Genomic DNA, 22,299 nt, shown 5'->3' on the forward strand with positions numbered 1-22,299 from the left:
AGCACACATACTTATGCACACACACATGCAGCTGCGCTCATGTTAACGTATACGCACCCACGTACACAACCAGGTCATGGCAAAAAAAAAAAAAATCTGTATAAATCAGTTTTCATCATTTCATACACGATCAGCGTGTAGGAACTGGCTCAAGGATAATTGCAGAAACTCCTCGTATAAACCCCGCAACAAATATGCTTTCTAATTTGAGCTCCATTGAAGCTTTGGCATCCATTTGCATAAAAACATCCCACCTTTCCAGGAGCTGTCACCTCGCCGTGGCTGCAATATGCAGGGTGATCGCAACCTAACAAGTTTTTTGACAACCTTCCAAAAATGCACAGATCCATATTTCACAACAGGTGTTATGAAACGTACACTATGTGGGCTAGGCGAAGGAAACACTATGCACATTTGTATGAGCGCACAATTTATTATCTTTGTCCAATGAAAAACCTCAAAGAAGCAAATACCGACCAATAAGGATGTCTTTGGTGTAAGGAAACATATAAAATATAATAATGATGCAATTTGTGATCGTTTGGCCTTTAATAATCCATATATTCAAAGCATGTCTCGCTTTTATGAGTATTATCATACTACCTGAAATGAATGACCCAATTAGGTGGTTACTGGAATGTTGAGCAATAAAATGTTGAAGACCACAGAACAGATGTACTTGACGTGTTTCCTGAACACTCAGCGAAGACGTCAGCTGTAGCAGATAATTCCTCAAAGCGTCATGCTTAATGATGCGCAGAACAACGCTGAGGACAATTAAAATGTTTGAACATTTGTCATCAGGATATATTTGATCATTTGCTGCGCATTCATATATATAACCAAGTATTGTATTTTTTAAATTCTTTTCTTAATCAAAACAACAGAGAATCTGCTCATTTAAATTAATCTAAAAATGATCTCTGGCTAATGTGAATTACGGGGTGATTTCCTCCAAATTGAAACGCGCTTGTGACGCCCGATTCTTCCGACTCTTGAAATTTAGCAGTGAGTGAGGGGGCATTCTCTCACAATTCTATTATGCTGTTATTTTTGGTGCCACAGGAGACACTGACTGTGTAGAGACTCCTCAGTGACTAATGTGTTTGTGTGATCAACAGGGGTAGGCTGCCTCCACACACTTAGACACGCACGTGTGCGCGTGTGTGTGTGTGGCTGGATTTGAGATGCAATTTGGAGGGTGTGCAGTGTTTTCCTACCTTACCTTTAAATCGTGTGTGTGTGTGTGTCAGAGAAAAGAGAAATGGCATGTGTGTACAGTAGCTGGGTGTTCTCTCTTTTTCTCTCTCTCTCTCTTTCTCATCCTTTCTGGCTCTCCCCCCTGCAGTGATCAGTGAGTGTTTTTCTGTGTGCGCGTGTGTGCCTGCATTTGTGTGTGCAACTCTGAATGTTAATGACTATGATGCTGAGCGTTTGCATGCCTCTGTGTTTCACTGCCTATCCTGACATACAGCATTGAAAGTTGTGTGTGTGAGTGTGTGTGTGTGTGTTTGCTTGGCTCTGTTGTCATCCCTGGGTGAAGCCTCAGGACAAATGGGGTCATGTGACAGGCAAGCCTCCCTATCTATCTGCAGCCTGCATCATTGGTATTCTAGGTCGACGACACCGGCAGCAATGTGGGTGGGGGACAAGGAAGGGAAATATACAGCTGCAAAACCGGGAGGCCTAGATTTATCCGGAAGATGTGATGATGTGCCTTTACCAAAACACATAAAACGAAAAATTCATTGATTCAACCTTCTGTTGCTTGCAAGCTGGTCTATGATGCCGCACAATTTGTAATGTGAACAAATACCGCTTCTACCGGCCACATGGAGGAGGATGTCAATATAGACAGCTGTAGATTTATAGAGAGTCATCTTGTCGTTAGCCGTAGCAACATGAACGTTTCCATAATTGAAGACATTTTCTGAACGTGTATTCAGCTTCCTCGGGAGCGCAACTTTATTATTCACACTATCGCAACCTCCCACCGCCGCTTGTGAAGTCAACGAGAATGAGCGAGTAGAAAGAAATGAGAGAAAAAGTCGAGTTTTGGGATGGGAGAAATCCAAGCAGAGGAGAACAATAGATCTCAGTGCATTTAGACGTGGGTGCTGTTACACCACACACACACACACACACACACGAGTGGATGTCTTCATACAGACATGAAAATCCACACAGTACGACATCAGTAAGGATATTCTTGGTCGACTGAGTCAGTGGCACCATGCGTGCTACGGGTAGATATAGGAGGCTCCCTGGCTTATATACATTCTATCCGTCACACTGGGGAAAAAATGAGTCTGTGCTCCTATAGTCTCACTGCTACAGTCCATGCATGAGAATCACAGGGTGTCTTTGAACATGCCGCTTCTGACAGGCTGCCAGCTGGCTAGTCAGTTTTACTAGTGACTGACTGGTCCTCTTGCAAGCCTCAGGTAAAAAGATTCAAATGGTTTCTCACATTTTGATGTATTGCATAGATAGAATGAAATGTACTATGCTGTGATTTAAGAAAAAAAAAAGATCTTATTTAGCTCCATGGTTATGCTTGGACTCATATTGAATTCCGTTTGACCAGGAGCCAGTGCAGGTTTCTCAGTAAGGGGGTGAAGGAGGTTCTGGTAATGATGTGGGCAGCTCAAGTTTATTTATAAAATGTGGAGTGGACCAGAAAGGGGGATTAAAATAATCGAGGTTGTTGATGAATGGGCTAAAATGGCCATGGAGTGCTCAACTGTTTTTTTTAACCATGTCTGTGCTCCTGAATTTTTTCTTTTATTTGGTCTTGATTAAAACGGCTGCCGAGTGTTGGAGTCCTCAAGAGCTTGCTTGAAGAAAGAAAAATAAATATATTGTGTGATCTTTAATACGAAATGATGTCCTGTGGCTTTTCTGAGTACAGGCTCTGTTAACTCACTGTACTGTTGCTGCTTGCTCTGATTCCTAAACACACTCGCACACACACATGCTTACTATGTTCGCTTTAGTCCGCTATCTTGGTTCGTGAAGCGAACGAAGGCTTCCCACTCTGATAATCAGCCCCTCATACACAAGCTGATACACACTTTCACACACCTACTTGCACACACACACAGCAGTGGGAAAGAGAATTGGGATGAGAGAGGGAGGGAGAGAGAGTGAGGGACACAGAGAGAGAGTAATTAAGAGCCTGGCTCTCCCTTGGAAATCAAAAAGAGTGGTCCTCTCTGTCTCACTCCGTTTCTCCTCACACTGGTCTGATTGCCGTCTGGCTTCTCTGCTCACCTGAGTATTCCGCCACGTCTCCGCCAGCCGCCGACTAACAATGTATGGCGCTGGCGATGACCCCACTGTGGGTAATTGCACGTTCATTTCTACCCCAAAATGTTAGGAGGCAAGACGAAGGGTCGGGATTTCACTCCATTTATACTCGGCTGTGCATGTGTGTTTTTTTTTTTTAAAGCCATTTTGCCACCAAATGACACGCTTGAGTTTGGCCCTGTTGGCATTACAGATGAGTTTACGTGTGTCAAGTGGCAGACAAGGACGTCATGTTTACGTGTCACGGCAGTTCAGTCCAGCAGGTCAGTTGCGTCTCTCACTTGCTTTTGAATAAAAGAGCAGGTCAAAATGTGGCTTTTACCTCGGTTCACTCTTTCTTATTGATAGGAGCGGCGAGGTCATAAAGCAGCAGTCCTTTTCAGCACCTGACGGCTTCTCTCACCTTCGTGTCGCCGAGCATACGGCGGCTCGAATGGATTGCACGCAGCGGGTACATTCGCTGGATTGGCTGATTGAAAATATGCTTGTAGATCTCTTTGTCAGTTCATCGGAGGGCTGGCTTGAATTTAAGCTGGTAAATTCTAGACTTTGGAGAGCAATAAGAAAAAAAGAAATGCTCGGCTATCCTCTCAATGAACCCGAGCTGGACTATCTTTCCACCGCTTGAGCTCATTATTATAAAAATGTGTGGCCCAGAAAAGGAAAATCAAAGGAGTGAAGGGTGACATGAAACACTGTGAAGACATTCAAAGAAACAAGTTAAATGTCTTTACTTCATCTTGGAAACGGTTCAATATCAATTCTCTTGGGGTATTGTGGTGCATTTCCCACCTGCCTTCAGGATTCTGATGTGGATTTGAACTCAGTCTTATAGTCTGGTGCGACTTATCTATGAATTTTTCTTAATTTTTATGACATTGTATGATCTGTGCATATTCTCTTCTATATAAAAAACTTAGACCTAAGTTGATTGTGGATATGTATGCACTTTATGCAGATTTATATAATTATATGAGGCCAATTAGTGAAGATTTTGATCTGAATAGATGAGTGCAAAAAAAATATTGTTTTTCCTGTCGTGCTGTATCAGTATTTGTACAGAATGAAACACTTTTCATTTTGATATCGTCCCTGTAGTGGGAATTAACACTCAGAGAGGAGAGATCTCCCCAACAAAGGTAATTCATGAATCATCGTAATTGACCTTTCCTCTGGCCAGCTCTTCTTTTTCTTGCTATTAGGAGAACATGTTTCATTCAGGTTTTATTGAATGCTTTGTCTTGAATCTCATTTTATGCTCGCAGTACAGTTATTGATTGAAACAGAGCAGTGCGAGGACAAAAAAAAAAAAAAATGCAAAGGTGCCTATCAAGAGAATCAGATGAACCTACCCAAATGATGTTGTTGGATTTGTACACAGGGTCATGCTCCAAACACCAAAACACATTTTTATCTGTCCCCTTTCATCTTTGTCCTGCACAACACTCAGCAGATCTTTGATATGCCAGTCTGACCCTCAACTTGGCCAGAAATCCATCAAACACATGGAAGGGCTCTGAAAATTGCCAGTTTCATGTGGAACATGATGACATTCAGGCGAAGAAATCATTTCAAGTGCGTGTGTGTCAGTGTGTGTCTCTGTGTGAGAACACAGGATATAGAACACAGAGCGAGATTTCATCTTTCTGCCTGTATACATATCTTCTAGAATGTAGGTCAGGCAGCTACAGTCCCTATCAGAGCCTGGGAGACGAGGTTTGATTGTGCGTGTGTGTGCGAGAGTGTATGCGCATGAATTAAGCATTCCGGTGTACCTCGTTGTCCTCAAGTGTCGTATGTGCGTTTTATTTCAATAATGGGTATGATTTCTGTGAGTTGGTGTGTCGGCGGTGTTTTAAACTCCTGTCATGTACAATATGTGTCACCGGAAATGTGACAGCAGTCATCACATCTCCCGACACGGAGCGTGGAAAACGTAGCCATTCAAAAGTCTTTCATTGTTGCGTTGGTTTGTGGATGACGGAGCAGCCTGGCTATTTGCGGTGTGTTTCCTGGCTTTGATAGATATGGGAGGCCAGAGAAGGTCAGACATGGTGCTCCTTGTTCTTCCAGGAACACTCATTGAGTTGCAAACGCTCACACTCTTGTACAACCTTGCTTTTTTTTTTTTTTTTTTGCAAACAAAAGAAGAGGATGTGAATAGCTTTGAACATATGTGTTTGCAGCTGTCTGTACATCTGTGTGTGTTTGAAGGATTGTGTGTGTGTCTGTGTGTGTGTCTTCTCTGTGGGTGTGCCCCATTGCAGTTGGAAGTCTATTATTCCCTTCTCTGTACTGCACACATCGCTGTCCTTGGTGCTGAAACTCGCACACAGGAGCCATGACCAGAGTGGCTTGCGTAGATTACACAAAGGGTGCAGCAGGTTGTATTGTATCCATTTCTATTGTCTTTCTTTCAATCGCTTTGCTATTGTCGAAAAGCCCCCACGCATTTTTTATTTCGCACATGCAGACCAAAACACCAGGGGAATGTGGGATGTGTCCTGATTAAGAGTCACAGAGCTGTGATTTGTCATCAGCCCCCACATGAAGACCTTCATCAGAGGACAGACCCAACACTTACACCCTGATTATAATGACCAAGAGGCCAGGATGCCTGTGCCTTGTGAGTGAGGGAGGGAGCGAGAGCGACAGAAGGGAGGAGCGGGAGAGACATTTTTCTCTCTCGGCCACAGATGTAACAGTTTGGACAAAAGTATCGGGACAGCAGCCTACAGATATGTGAGGATGACAATATAGAGCTTGTTTGTGTTTTGTAATTAGAACTGCTACTTTCAGCACCAAGGACAGCGATATGTGCAGTACATATGCCTGTGCCTTGAGTGAGAGCGAAGAAAAGCGGGTGAGACATTTTTCTCTCTCGGCCACAGATGTAACAGTTTGGACAAAAGTATTGGGACAGCAGCCGACAGAAATGTGAGGTAGACAATATAGAACTCGTTTGTGTTTTGTATTCATAACTGTTTCAAATCTTCTCTGGAGACTTTCTGCTTCAGAAAGAAAGATCTTGTGTACTAAAAGAGTGAATACTTGTACTGGTATCAGTTTGGGAGAAGAAAAAAAAAAGTGGTACGGAACATATCCGCTAACAATGTGATACTTTTATCAAATGGTTGTCACAGGTGTTGCTTTCCCAAAATGGGAACAACAAATGTTTCTGCTTGTGCTTTTCTGTGACAAAAAGCAAAAATGCGAGTCCCGCTGGTCCAAAGTAGAAGCCCACTTAACTGCCAACACTTTTTTTTTTTTTACATAATACACAATCGGCACTCTGCCCACTCACAGCTTGCCCACAGTTGTGTTTGTCCCACGGGAGCAATGATTGTTTTTCTTTGGAGCTGCTTTGAGATGTGTTGTGAATGACCGTGCGGGTGTGTGCGTGTGTGTGTGTGTGTTAAACGACCAGTCTGCAGCTTCCCAATGTGGCTGTAATTTGTTTGTCTGCGCAACATCTGCTTTCCCTCAATACATTCTTTCAATTAGCAGCATCTGAGTCAACGAAACAGACAGGCTGGCAGTGTTTGAACGACACCTCTATCGTTTTTTTTTTTTTTTTTTTTATCTACGTCTTCATTTCCTGGTAGAATATTTGACCTTTTTAACAGAGAGCGACCTCTTTTCCTTTCCCTCTCTTCCCATTTCCTCTCCTTGTATAACTCTGCGAAGGCTGGAGAGGAATCATGGAGGCAGGCACGGATCATTAGCTATATTTGTCCCCCACTTCCTGCGGAAGATGATAGATCTAGCTAATTACCCTACGTTGCCAAAGCCGATCGCACATGACAAGCGTTTGTCTCAGTGGTAAAAATCTGCATTGGCTCCGGCATGCGCCGCATAGCTGATGCTATATGATTATTCATGAGCTGGAGTCAAAGGAGAGGAAGACGTTATCAGATGCCTCATGTGAATGTGATTGTTGTGAAAATGATTTTAATGATGTATGTTCTCCCTCTTTTTCCTTTCAATGTAGAAAATGAGTCTGGAGGAGATGTGGTGAGCGTTTCCTCTCCAAGTGAACGGCAGTAGGTTACAGTGGAAGCAGAGGTCGGGAAGAAGTGTCACAACGCCAAACCATTGCAGGTAGAGTGCAAAAAAATTCCATTGTTATATTTTGTCCAAATGCCAACTATAACAAGGTGCATGCATTAAGACAATCGGATCAATTTTTAAGAGCTGAACTAATCGACTATCAAACTAATGATATATGATCTGACTATCTGATGAATCGATTAAATAATTGATTCTAGAAATATTTGATAGCCCGATTAAAAGATTATTACAAATGATTTATTATTCATTTGACCACCTCTTGAAGTAACATTTGTCATTTTTATTATTTTCAATTAAAAAATTGCATTGATTATTTTTATTATCATTATTTTGATATCATTTTATTTTGTATTTTTTTTTAATTAGCAACTTATTCTCGCTAAGTACCCAGGAAATAGGTGCCATGTACCTTGTTCCTACGCCAAAACAAGGTCAATACTTTGCTGAACATTAGACACAATGGACGTCACACTCAAATTGTTTTTGCGCAACATCAGCGGTGTTCCACTTTCAAGGTTCCACAAGCAGTATTTTCCAACTCGGATTGCGTAGTAAATTGCCACAAAAACAGATTTTCTATCATTACCAGCAAAGAGGTTGTTGCGATGGTGTTCTGATCAGAGCGCTTCATGCCCAAAGCACATCAGTGGTACCCAGAAGGGCATATTTCCACACTGGTTATAAAGTCCACAGCAAATTTCTGTCTCCATCTTTTTCGGTCGTTCACTCACTCTGTCTCGTTCTCACTCGGTGCCCACTCAGACGTGGAAAGCTCGGCAGCCTTTCACGCTAATTCAGATGCACTTAGCATCGGGTTGGCACACGTATGCTGTCACTAGATGATGCATGGCGCAGTTATTTGCAGAGAAATTTGATCATGCCGATGGAGGTTTGGTGGCTCTCTCGTGCTGCTTTGAATGGAATACCAATATGTGTATTTTATTTATTTTTTTTGCCCGGATGTGCACGTGTGTTTGAGAGAGGGCGGGATTGGTTCCCATGTGTGAAACCTTCTCCCAAAACTTGAAGGTGAAACAAAGACAAAGTGATGATTGTGAGACATGTTTTGACAGATTTCTTTTCATCCTTCCCTTTTAACAAAATTCTAAGCACACACGGTCCTATTTTAAAGTCTGTGTAGCTTACCATGTTTCGTTTATGGTAAGATTATTATGAATCGTGTCCATCAAAAGCTCATTTTATTTATATTATGCTCACTTTCCCCCTTTTTAAAATTCCACATTCATTTTAGCCTGAATAGCTCACATATTTTTTGTAGACTGTTTGAAATGCAGCCAAACTCAACTTAATAAAATATCCAACGGTTGACAAATAGAAGGTTCTAACGTGAAGTGCTTTTTTTTTTGGTTTTAACTTTTATAACTGCCTTTTATTCCGGGTGTAATTGGCACTTGACGTGATGGAGTGTGCTTCCTCCTTATTGTGAATATGCGGACCAACCTTTTTTTTTCTTTCTTTAAATGACTTTTTCTAATTTAGTTTAGTAATTTATATTGCAGAAGTTTTTGTGCGGCACAATGTCGTGAGGCGAAAAAGAAAAATCATCCAGTGCATGGCTGCACTGTTTAGGCCACTTCACAGTGCCCCACGCTTGGCCATAATTCCTCCAACAACCTGCTGAATTTCAACAGAGGCAAAGGAGGGGAAAATTGTCCCAGCCCGCCCATGGCTCATGAGTGTGCATTGCTCAGGCATCACACAGATGCAGCCGGTGGGGCGTGGAACAGGCACGCATTTGATTGACAGGTGAAGGTCAGACTCGCCCACACAGTCCTGCAGGTGGAAGCCATGCTCTATTTTTCTTGATTTTGGAATTGGTTTATTCCAGTAGAAACAAAACTAAATAAACAAATGCATGTAAATGGTTGAAATGTCAAATCTCTAGTAATTCAACAGCACTTCTGGAAATGTTAAAAATGAAGGTCTATATAACTTCAATCAGTTTTGACTCATCCCCACCACATTTAATTAAAACAGATTCCTGGGCTTGGTCTTATCATGGTGTTAAATTCAATTAACACATTTTGTGAATGTATTAGGCTACACTGACTGCAGAATATGTATCTTCTAAATTTACCTTTTCTGTACACACTATTAGCTACACCTGCAAACTCTGAACTTATCCAAAACAAACAGAAATAATAACATATTTGGCTGTACCACTCCCATCACGGCAAAGTTTATTTAGAAAATGGACTGGCGGCCTTGCGCGTGACCAATTTATTGTTTTAAAGTCAATTGAAAGTTATAATACTGTTTATAAACTTCTGCAAGGCCATAGAGCAGCAGCTCACCTGCTCTAAAGTGGAGCCAAGGACGCCTCTCGTAATTTTCAGACATGTAGCCTGCAAAATATGGAATAATTTGCTCGCTGGGCAGTTGCTCATCATTGTCCGTCATTTGTTCATAGACATATTTATGTTCTCATCCTCCCTCACAAAGACTTAAGGTCATTTCATCCCAGCGTAGCTGCTAATATTTACAAGATATCTCTGCCTTTCATCATTTTATTTTCCTCCCGTTGAAACATTTATGGGCATTCATAAAGAAACACACCATTAAGACTGAAGGGCTCGACGGTGGCCTAAGTGTAGTATCAATAAATCATGTTTAATAAAAAAACAGACATCCAAACAGGATCATGGCCCCCTTATTGTCTAAACCCAGCCTGGATGAATATTTAGGGGCATCTAAAAATAAAGAGGTCAAAGGTCATCAGGCCCCTGAACAAGTGATGTGGAGAGTCAATCTAATTTAAATATGGAACTGTAAGATATACATTATAATGCTATGGACGGATAGAATGTAAGTGATTGATAGATGTACGATCAATGTATGGATAGATTGATAGATACAAGAAGTCCGATGCCGTAACAGAGGCAGGCGGGCGGCGTGAAGCCGCCATCAAAGCGCCAAGCTTAACACCCAACGTTCACATCCCACGGCTCTTTGTGTGGAAAGCACTTGGCGCTGCTACAGACGTTGGCGCTGATGTCACCGCGCATCTCATTATCTCAGCGTGTTAAGCCGCACGCACACTACGAACACCTCCGTGAGTTGACTTTTAACGTCACATTACGTAAATGCGTTCACCTCTGATGCCCACTTTCCGTTCAGGCATTGTGATGTTGATTTTAAAATCATCGAAAAAATCCCCAAAGTCTCTTGTCGGGGTGGACATCACATACGGGGCATGTTTGACAGGTATACAATAGCGTTCGGAACCCGTGTATCTAAATGATAGATAATTTAGTGATGCTGTCTGCAGCCAGCCAGCCAGCGCTTAACAGCTTGTTTGTGCCTTCCTTCTCCGCAGATGGAGGTGGATGCAGACGATAAGCGCCACCGCACACGCTCCAAAGGTATCCGCACTAATACACACAGCCATTCAGGGTGACCTTCACTCCCCCAACAGCTAAACACACTCGCACATATATATCGTACACACCACTGCACATCTCACACAGTCACACTTCAGTTTCCCCACGTCACCGCGTACCCTGTCCAGAACTTTTTTTGTGTGCGCGTTTGTATTACAAATGAAATTGTGGAATAAATCGTGGCCCTACTCTACGTTTTTTTATGTTATAATGACAGGACTAATTTGGTTTAGACTTTTTGTCCTTTGACTGTATGAGCGATCAAACATTCTCGACAGAACAAGAAATAAAGGACTGACCCTTGTCCTAACACTAAATTAATCAATCAGTTGGTGAAGTGGTAGGCATGTCATAATCTCTGTTTGATGAAGCCATGGGTCGCCTCATCTTGTCAGTCAAAGAAGGGAAAAATCGAAGAGAACATCAGCACGACATTTCTTAACGATACGTTCCCCATTGGATAATTACAATAAATGGGTTCTGTTCTACTACAAGGCCATAAAATGGCTGGCATACCTCGGCAAACATGGATATTTTTCTGACTTTTTCTAATTGCGAGCACAGACTTGTAAAAATGGGCATTTTGACAAACAACAACTTCAACTAATATCGGTGAGCGTGATCACAGCCATCATAAATTAACACTGCATTTGTGTGAAAGTAACTGAAGAGCCACTTTTTCAATATCAGCCTGATTTGTGGTGAAAACAAATTAATCCTGTTTTAAACAGTTTGATAACTGTTTCCATTTAAGTTGACAGATGTTATGGTCTGAGTTTTTAGAATTGAGTGCTCATAGAAGGCACAGCTGCCCTCAAGCATAAAAAGTGGCTCATCGTGATTTGCGAGACTTGTTTGGACTGTTTGGCAATTTGGCACTGCGCTCACTGCGTTTCCTATTATTATTATTATTATTATTATTATTATTATACTGTATATTTTTAAGATCAACCAAAAGCCGTGATCAAACTGCATTTAAAGGGACAACCGTAAGATTTTTTTTTTTTTAGTTCACGCTACACCTGTTGGATGATTTATTTCATTGTTAAGCTACCGCGATAAAAAGTCCCATTGATAAAATATACAGCAGGTTTCTTTTTATGTTTGACACAAGAAGGCTATCAGACGTTTTCTTGTTTCTTCACTGACTTTTCTCTTTCACCCTCGCAGTGCCTGTGGATCCGGCATTAACACAGCTTTTCAGGTCAGTTGAATTTTAAAAGTATTCTTTTCTCCAAGATGACACACACACACACACACACATAGAGATAAAGCAAGCACAGACCTGCTCCAACATCAAACACTTGACACAAAGCCAGTCTCAGTTTGTGAAACACTTGAAGGCATTTATGTAGTTCATTGTTTATCATCAATTATTTTAGCAGTAAACAATGCGACAGTAAAGTCTGTTTTGTATATCCTTCTGCCATGTCATTGCTACTTTGTCTTGCACCTTGGGCGTCTTTCACGTCACAAAAGGGACCAAAGCAAACTAACAAACATATACCATATGCAATATTTAGGTCTGGCTTTTCTCTGCTTTTAATCTTCTAAACTAGGCAACCTAAATTATTCTCTTTCGTCTAACGCGCTTGATAATGTTAAAAGTGATATCCAATTATCAGTTCATTATCCATGCAGTGTAACTCTTTTGAAGTGCATCCTTAAAGAACTTCTTGGGTGAGTTGAGTGATGAAATGTTGAATGTTTTGGCTTTATGTGGATCTTCAAGGTTTTCTTTGTCACCATAACTTACTTTAATTGTTACTTTCAAAAAGCGTCAAGGAGATACTGTCTGCCATCTGATTTTACCATGGCAACAGCTACTCATGGTCTATAGCGCCAGCGCGCAACTGTACAATGTCTTTGCGCTAACATCCATTAATTTATTTTTTTTCCCTCTCTCACATTTTACCATACCTTTTTTTTTTAATATAAAATACTGTGATTATCCAGTCTCAGATAGAAGTTAGATATAATACATTTATATGTGTCTGAAATCACGAAGCGATTCCCCACAATTAGACTCCTACTCAGTCCTCGGTATATTCAATTTAAATGTACATATCTAACCCTTAAAGGGCTTAGCTGAAGTCTTGTCACAGTTTATTTGCTCATGTTCCATAAAGTGTGGCATGTTCTCTTGGGAGAATGAGGCATGTAGCCCAAAGGATGCGTATGCTTCATTAATGGTCGTCACTCAGCCTGCAAATCCACACGAGGCTCGCTTGCCGCAGTTAGTCAAAGAGGGCAGAATTAAAATGCAGTATGTAAAGATGTGGCATGTATTCTCCATCGTCGTTACAAAGACTATTCTGCTAGCCAGCTCCAAAGTGTCTGCTTGGGTGTCCTCTACTTGTCTTTGGGAGTTATTTCCACCCCTACAATGTGTGAATTTCATTTGTCCTTGACTGTGTGTTAGGATGCTGCAGCAAAGATAAGGCCTTCCACCTATTTATATCAATAAATAATATTGCACCTGGATGATTACTGCTTTGTTGCCTTTAGCTGATATCCGTAGATAGCAGAGGTGTAGCCTCTCTGGTCTCTCCCCCAATCCTTCATTCCCTATATTCTGGAGCCTATGCCCAATTTAAGGCGGTCGCACCTCCCTCGCTTGTACCTCGCTCACGCTCCTGCTGCCTGCAGATAGTAATTAATCACGAGATCGATGCGAGGCCTATCTCCACGCCGGGGCGTCTATAATGTCGATAATGTGGCTCGATGGGCCCTCGCTCCGAACAGCTGATCGTTGCCAGGATGAATATGTTTGACTTTCGATAGAACATCCCGGGTTGGGTCACAGAGACCGCTTCTCCGAGACGGTGTTCATATTTTGCATAGACAAACGCAGATGAGGGAGGGAGTGAATTTGAACTGCAGTGGTTTTCTTCTCATAAGCAGACGAGATCTTGAGCGCAATCCTTGAAATGAAAATCATTTGATAAGAGAAGTTGTGTTATCAGAGGAAGTAGAACAGTAGATGACAAGAAATAAACTAATACCGTACATCATAACTTTGAACGTTAGTATAGCTAATTATAATTGTTTTGCATCGTATGACAAATGCACATTCCTCATCACAAATGTCAACATCACTCATTTGAACAACATTCTTTCTGTATTGCAGGATAGCCACTGCCAAAATACAAAATAAATGAATAGATAAAAGTGTGCAAATAAAACCAAATATATATTGAAAAAATTCATAATTCATTAAAAAATAAACATGAAATTATTTTTATTAATTGTTATTAGCATTTCTTTTTAATTAATAAAAAATAAATGATTAGTCAATAAAATTATATATAAAAATATATATATAGCATGTTGCTCATTGAACATAAGCAGAATATGTATGCATGTAATATGTATGTCTGTTGTATACATACATATGTAAGTTGTTTATAAGACTGCCCGTGGTAGCTGACAACAAGCAGCAGAGACTAGATGTGAAAGCATCAATTCTATTCAGAGCTCCAATTACATGCTTGAATCTCTTTTATGAAAGAAGCGAAAAAAAAAAGAGATGGTTTCAGCAGAGACCCCTTCTGAATAAACTCCAGCGTGGCTTTTCAGGGTGCGTGCACAGAGAAGAAGGGGAGTGTGCAACTGATATGGCAGCGTGCAATCCCACCCACTTCTGTGCATTTGCATATTTGCACTCTGCCATGCTAATCACATTTATTGGGGGATATGTGCATGAGCTCGGTCGGTGGAGAAAGACGCTGTTTATAACGGCCTTTATTCGATGCACTCGGAAGATAATTCCACACGACCGCTGCTCCCCAAGACATTTCTTTGAAAAGAAATTGTTTTTGCTTTGCCAATGCAATTCAAAAAGAACCGTCTTACGTAACTAGAACAGCTTCTGCTAATTATAGTGTTAATGCATGGGGAAGAAATCCCCTGATTTGGAACAGAGACCAAGATTTTGGAAGATATTTTTGTTTTGTTGGCTCTCTAAAAAGCACCGGGTCTATCATTGTCTGCTTTGAAACAATATTTTGTTCATGGCAAAAAACGGCACTGTATATAACAAAACAACCAAAACATTATGACCACTTGTGATTTACAGGATATTTAATCTTTTTTTTTCAGAGCTCTTATTTTGAATTTGATGTCTGCTGGCTTGCATCTGTGTCGTGCCCATGGCGGGGGTAGCTTGCACATCAGTGGTCCTGACTCCCTTTACGATAGACTCCTTTGTCGCTCAGTCTTGGTATGAGAGCAGCTTAGCTAAGTACGGAAAATACGAGCTCTTATTTTTCCCCTGTCGGATTTGTGCACGGCAAAGACGCACACTTGTCCAAAACCGCAAAGCATCCAGGGGAGGGGAGAGGAGACTCATGTAGACCTCAGTCGAGCTTTAATTGCCGGTGTCAGGGCTGAAACACGGTCGAACAGGAAATAATCAAGTTAATGAAACATTTTAATTATTCAACATCATTGTGGAATGTGATGAACGTGTCAGCGAAACCCAGGTCTGCAAGGTGTCCCCACTAATACACACGCTTACACACGCACATTCCAGATAGCCTCTCTCTCTTTTTCTCCTTTGTTTGGCCATTGAGAACATCTGCTTTCGCTCATCTGTATTACGCACAGGAGAGGGAGAGAGATCAGTCTGAGCTATAATTACTTGTACTGGTCCGCTCTGGTTCGCCGCTCAATGCCAGCCACCTCTGCCTTCATGCCCACTGCCCCCGAGCCCCTCCGGCCGCTCGCCGTGTCACTGCAGGACTTGCTGGCGTATCGATCCGATCCGGAGCAGCAGAAAACAAAAAGCCGAGGTCTTTCTTTGTATTCTCCCTTACCGCTTCGTCAAATATGTATCGTGATCAATGGCCGCTGACGCTGCACACCAGATAATTAAAGGAATGTCAAACAAATGCAATAATCAGCTCATTATACGCCCCTTCTGTATTTGGCCTTCCTTCCTTGCTTCCTTCCTCGCTTGCTTCCTCGCTTCCTTCCCATTTCTGTCGGCTGTACTCTTAATTCCCCCTTCAGATGGCACAGTTCCCATTTGCATACTTATCAATGTGTTTGGACTAGCCGACAGAAGCCGTAAGAAGGTGGGGGTCGTTAATATGTTAATTAGCCTCCTCCATTTTCTCCTGCTCAGTTTTAGTCGTGGGTGCATCAAGCCATATCCTCCACCAGCTTGCTCACTTTGCTTTATGCACAATAGAGAATCTAAAACCCTTTTTGGTTTCGGAATGTTTTGTTCTTCAGGTTTTATTCTATTCATGCAGTGTCCATGTGATTGATTTTTACATACGTATGGAATGATTGCAAGGGAGGGAAAATGACACTTGACTTATCTACTCATGGAACACAGTATAGCAGGTCATTCATGGTATCTGCCTGTTCTCACAGGGCTCACTTGGCATTACATTGCAGATGAGTGCATATAAGGCATCGATTGAACGGGCTCCTTTCAGCACGCGGCCGTTGCTGACGTTAATTAGAAATGGCAAGAGTTGTTAGAAGCAAAAATGTTGCAGCGCAACATCCAGGGAATTACTGTCCTTGACCAAAACTATATTTAGTTCTTCAAACTGCACTGAGGTACCTTGAAGTAAGTCAGGAAATGTCTTTTTCCCTTCTCTGGTGTTGTGCTCGACTCCTTTGCACAGTATTTGTGGAGGATTCAAGTGAGAAGGAAAAAGATACATACAATTCTAAGAGATTAAATGTAGGTCAGACAAGGTGAGTAATCACCTGGTTCTTTGCAATAAGAAAAACCTCCCCAAATCCAACTAGCCCTTGCCACTGTATTTCTATTTTCATCCCAGCCCAACAAAGAGGGCGTTTAGTTCAACCCTCACAGTGCAGACTTAATAATTACGCTTACTTTGAAATGATTGACAGATTGTATCCAGGTGTCAAGGGGACATCCCCCTCCTGACTAAGGCAAAAATTAGAGAACAGCAGGCGCTAAATTACACATTTGCAAAGACCTCTGCCAAGAGGACAGGAAGCATGATGAATGAGAAAATGATGAGAACAGAGAGGCAGAGGGTGAGTCACATCACAGCACACAGACGATTGGAGGAACGGATCTGTAATACATCTGCTGACACACACACGCGCATGCACACGCCTGCAAAAATATATATATTGACAAACGCACAGAGAAAATTGCTCTGCGGTACAATTGGAGTGCAATGGAAAAGCTTCTTAAATGCCATTTCTACAGTTGGGATGCTACTTACTCCACCACCCTCACACACACACACACACTCATCTCAACTCACTCATGCTCTCAAAGCACTCAGACTGATATGAGAGCAACAAGCAACCAGTAGAGTGGCAGAGGTTTCCTGATCTCGGGCTATGTACGGCATAAGAGCTCAACAGCAGCGGGAGGAAGGCAAGATGAGTGACAGATGGCTTCTGTGTACCTATAGTGAGACAAAATAGCTTAAGGACACCATCTTATGTGGATGGTAAAAACAAAACATTTGGCTTTATATTGGATGCTCAAAATGAATAGAGATTCTTCCAGAAAAACCACATTGATTCAACATCGATAACAAATCTTTAAATGTAACCTTGATTATTTATCTGTGTTAGGAGTTGCTTTTGTTTTCCTTGTTGATCTTTTAAATTCGACTGTTTTATGCACTATATGTTGTGAATTGCGATATGGCCTGGCGGACAAAATCACTTGTGGCTACTGTCTAATGGTCCACAGAGTGTTTGCCACTAAGCATGGTGCACTGTAGGTACACCGCTATCTGGCTAAAGTGCCGCCGTCCTGGCTTGAAGAGCCCTTGACTGGAGCAGGGCCTTCAGAACAGGCTCTCCACCTGGAGGCAGAGAGGGTAAGAGAGACAGAGGGCAACACACACACACACACCTGCTAAGCTTTTGCACGCACACAGCCTGCTTCACATGTAGAACAGCATTCCCAGTTGAGTGCTTCTCTCCAAGCTGGCAATTTCAGAAGAGTATTCAGGGCGTCAGGTGGTTTCACCACGGGTGGTTGAGGGTTGAATGGCCAAATGGCTTCAGCGTAGGCTCCTGCAAGATCCAAAAACAGGAATAATGGCGAGGGGTTAAGGCAATAGTTGTTGTTATTGTGTGTGCATGTCAAATGTGTTGTTTTGGCGGATACAAGTTGCATTGTACATTCCACAAGATGCTGCCATAAATGAATCATGAGTAAGTCTGTGTGGCGTGAATAATAAATAGAAGAAGAGGTTTCAAAAAACAAACAATTATTTGTTAATAAGACGCACGTGAGAACTCGGGCTCATTACCACAACACTTGCTGGAATGCATGTGAAACATATGCAGGTGTTGCTTTATCCTACATGACTATTTTTACCTGTGAAGCCTGCGGTTGCCTAGCAACATGTAATTACATCCCACACTCTACCAGTGAATGATTAGACGCAATGATGTATGGGTTAACACGGTCACCGTAGGATGCCTCAGCGCATAGCTAATTACACCAGCATACGTACATGTGTCATAGACCTGATACATGTGATGGCCCTGGCGGTATTGTGCCCCGTAGCTGTGGGACAAGTGCGATAAAGGTGGACGCCACTGCGCTGTTCATCAACAGATAAGAGATGATGAAGTAAGTCAACTTTTGATTAATAGAGCCACAGACGCCTTAAAGCTGTCTTAAGTACAATCCAACTGAATTTTAAAGTCCCAATGATCGTCACACACACACATCTGGGTGTGGTGAAATTTGTCCTCTGCATTTAACCCATCCCCGAGGGGAGCAGCGAGCCGCGCTCGGGAATTATTCGGTGATCTAACCCCCCGCTTCCAACCCTTTATGCTGAGTGGGGAAGAAATGGCTCCCATTTTTATAGTCTTTGGTATGACCCGGCCGGGGTTTGAACCCACAACGTTCCAGTCTCAGGGCGGACACTCTACCACTGACCTGGTATTTATTTATTTAGTTTAAAGCGGTATGTTGGAAATGCAGCGATTGCATTTTCTATTTTTCTGTCAATTGGTTGGAAAATATAAGAAAGTCGAGATTTAAAAAGATCACCCGCCGTGTCTTTGAATTTGAAACTGAGATTATCAGTATTCAAGGTGATTTCTTCAAATTCTTCATGTAAAGGTGGATTTTTTTTCCCAATCTTTCTCAGTCCATTCATTCAGCCCTAAACACGTTGAAGTGGTTGTCCGCCATTTGAAAATATAGACAGCCATTCATCCTCACATTGATACCTAAGGACGATTTTGAGTCCTCAATTAACCTAACGTGCAGCTTTTTAGAATGTAGAAGGAATTTCTTTTTATTCTAGAAATGTTGGCCTTCTAAAAGAATCATCCACATGCAGTCAATATTTGGTTGGAGCACATTTTGCATAAATTACTGAATAATCGCAGTCTGGCATTCAGAATGCTGAGAGGTTGTTAAAAGAAAGACCAAGCTACTTTGATAGCAGCCATAAGTTCGCAGTTTCCTGGCCATTCAAGCACACTCTCCATTTAACTTGTCAAAAGTGTTCCAATATTTTCCTGGTTCTGATAAAAAGCTGGGCTGACTTTGGACTTTACAAACCTCCTGCGGATGACATGGTACCCAAGCCATCATTGTAAATTTCAACTTGACTTTAAGCAACTTGAATTGTGTTTCCCTGGATTTTTTTTTTTTTCCAGGCCTGGACTTGTGCACTTTTATTTTGGTGTCTTCCCTCATCCAGACTTTTAAACTGGGCATGAACATGTAGACATCAAAGAGGTGTGATTCACCGACAGCTCAGGCTGCCTTCAAATCGTAGAAACTTGGATCTTTCATTAGACTCTGGTCGCTGAAATCCATGACGTCAATCTCACACAAGTTAAATTTGAAAATATTTGATGCCAGTGGACGCTGAGAGTAGTCTGAAGTAGATCGAGTGAGCGTCGTAAAAATATCAGCTCGTGGTTGGCTAACTGCGCCTTTGATCAACTCATTAATATGTTTTTTGTTCAATCACTTTATATAACAGCTTTTTTATTTAGTGTGAGTGTGGCATATCTGTATACAAACTTAAAAGTGCTTCACGGTCTTCTTAGTGTTTGATATTTTTTTTACTGACATCCAATTACCCCAAATTCTTGTGCATCTTTTTACGTAACACATTTTCCTTCCACTCAACATATGCACGATTTTTAATCAGCAGCTGTGTTGTATATTCAGGCATGTACATGTGTGTGTGTGCGCGTTGGTGCATGTATTCAGGTGTTTTATGGTCGCCACATCTTCAGCTGAGTAATTGCCTGTCTTCATCGGGACAGCGCAGACGCGAGCTAAAAGTCAAGTGTTCCCTTCCTGCCGTGGGCCTCATTTGGATTCCACATCGCTAGCTAGCCAGCCAGCTAGTGGCAGCCTTGGGCTTGTATTATTCATGGCTTGACAGATAGCTCTCACTAAAAGCATTGGAAGTGGGCCAGGTGGTGACGATGCGAGCGAGGGCGAGGCGTCGTTATACCTCACTTTCTGGCTCAGAGGAGAAGGATGGCTCGTTGCCATAGAAAGGATTATTTGAAAATAAAATGATAATAACATTAAGATTTTAACAAAAACAAGTACAGTCAATTCTGCGGTGGGAGGGAAGTATAAAAAGATGAAAAGTGGGCTGGGGTGGAAAAGAAAGTGAGTTGCTTTCAAAATTGTCAAAAATCTGAAAAAATAATATTTTTTTGGCTTATCTGCGGTTACAGGGTTCCGTTTAAAAAGCCTGCAAAATTCGGGATTGCCGAATCACAAATTTGCAGCGTGTCGATTGCGTGTTTGTTTGTTGTTGTTTGTTGTCATCATAATGTGGCCAGTCTGTATTTACACAAGCAGCGATGAGGCTAAAATGGAGAAAAGTCACCAAGGCACAGCCGAAACGAGTGAACCCATTCCAAACAGAAGAGTGAAATGAGGGCAAGCATCCGCCCCCATCAAGCTCCCCTCTGTCTCCATGTGCACAACCAGATAAGGTCGCATTAATCAAAATGTGCCACTTCCTCTGCCAAAAACGCACGTCTATGCCATCAAGCTCCCTCTGTGTGGTATCTGTCACCCAAATGCAAATTTCCATATTTAATGAGAATGCTGCATATGTCAAAAAAAGAGCCAGTGTGTGTAGATTGGATCTGTCACTTGTGTCATTACCTTGAGGTCCATCCGTCTTGTTTTCAATACTGTTGTTGCAATGTCAACAATATGATGAAGCGGAGAAGTGACTGCATGTAATAGATATGATCATTCATCAAAAAGGAGAACACTGGCTGTCATACTTCTTACTATGCTGTATTTTTGCATATAGGCCATAAGATCATTTGGAAAGCGTTCAAAATTAAAGCCAGCTTATCCTGCATATTTTGACATGATTACCTTTCTGACACTAACTGGCGTGAGACAAACAGGTGGTGTTTGTGCTTTTTTTTTTTCAACCCCATCCCCTTCTATTTTTTTTTTTTCCAAACACCTCCCCGAGGAGATACATCAGAGGGAATAACAGATCATGTGCTGTGAGTGTGGAGCGTGCCAGGGGGATCCGGGCACATGAGTGTGGGGGGGTTTAGGCGAGGGGGCGGGCGGCTGCTTAGGGCATGCTCAAGGCTTTCCACATCCTGACCTGTGACCCCATGGACCTCCCAAAACCCTTAGCCCCAGACCTGTCCTCATGCTGCTGCCAACTAAATTGCATCAATGTCAAAGATCCTCTGTTGGGGAGTCGGAGCACATAATAAGTGGAGGACCGCAGAACGCTCACACAGACACACACACGCGTGCACTCAAAATGCAATTTAGCTGAAAGTTAAATAGTCATAAGAATAGAGGAAACCCCATTTTGCCCAGTCTCTTGATTCCATATTATATTATCTTAATTTATTCCTATATACACTTCTCTCTCAGCTCGTACACGCAAACAACCGCTGTGACATTTGTTTAGATAAATGGATGCGCTGGAAGGAGGAAGTCTTTCAAAAATGGCTTTTCGGCTAGTCGCTAACTTGCTGCCTTGTGCCCGTGCGTGCGTGCTTGTGTGTGCACGTGTGTGTGTGTGTGTGTTTGAGTTGCATGATTGATTGAAGTCATTACAGTGGTAGAGAGACTCCTTACCTGGCTAATCCAGGAGTGAAGCTGCAGGATGACAGATAGCTGAATTACACGCCACACCAGTCGGCTGCCCGATGAGCTTTACTCATGCTCAAGAACTCTGAATCTACTACCAAATTATGCAAAAGGACGGCCGGGTGACTGATACGCACAAGTACTATACAAATATTTCACTGCAGTTCCATATCTGCACACTGTATTACTCTCCTTGAGCGTTGTTTATATTTGCTTAGTTCTTCTAATTAATAAAGAATCAGGTGGTCTTAATAAAATAGCTCTGATATTGAAAAAATATTTTACAAAATTCAAAGCAGGAGTCGCAATTGTGTGATCATTGTTAGTTTTCTTATTTGTCTGCGATATATCGGCAAATGTCAACAAGAAGGTCAATTTGTGTTTTTATTTGTCCAGTTCCGTTAATTGGATTGCATCGGCTTG

General features: G+C 42.0%; 1 protein-coding gene across 15 annotated transcripts in view; it reads left to right on the plus strand.

Annotated features, from left to right (window-relative positions):
* The window catches only part of myt1lb (myelin transcription factor 1-like, b), a 64,980-nt gene that overhangs the window by 13,376 nt on the left and 29,305 nt on the right, over nucleotides 1-22,299 (plus strand). For all 15 annotated transcript variants that reach the window (XM_049740513.2, XM_049740512.2, XM_049740514.2 and 12 more), the window contains exons 2-4: nucleotides 7,301-7,410; nucleotides 10,718-10,763; nucleotides 11,952-11,985. In XM_049740513.2, coding sequence (XP_049596470.1) covers nucleotides 10,718-10,763; nucleotides 11,952-11,985 — 80 coding nt within the window. In that variant the 5' untranslated portion in view covers nucleotides 7,301-7,410. The remainder of the gene's footprint in view (nucleotides 1-7,300; nucleotides 7,411-10,717; nucleotides 10,764-11,951; nucleotides 11,986-22,299) is intronic.

Source organism: Syngnathus scovelli, chromosome 14, assembly GCF_024217435.2.
Source record: "Syngnathus scovelli strain Florida chromosome 14, RoL_Ssco_1.2, whole genome shotgun sequence".
Classification (NCBI taxonomy): domain Eukaryota; kingdom Metazoa; phylum Chordata; class Actinopteri; order Syngnathiformes; family Syngnathidae; genus Syngnathus; species Syngnathus scovelli.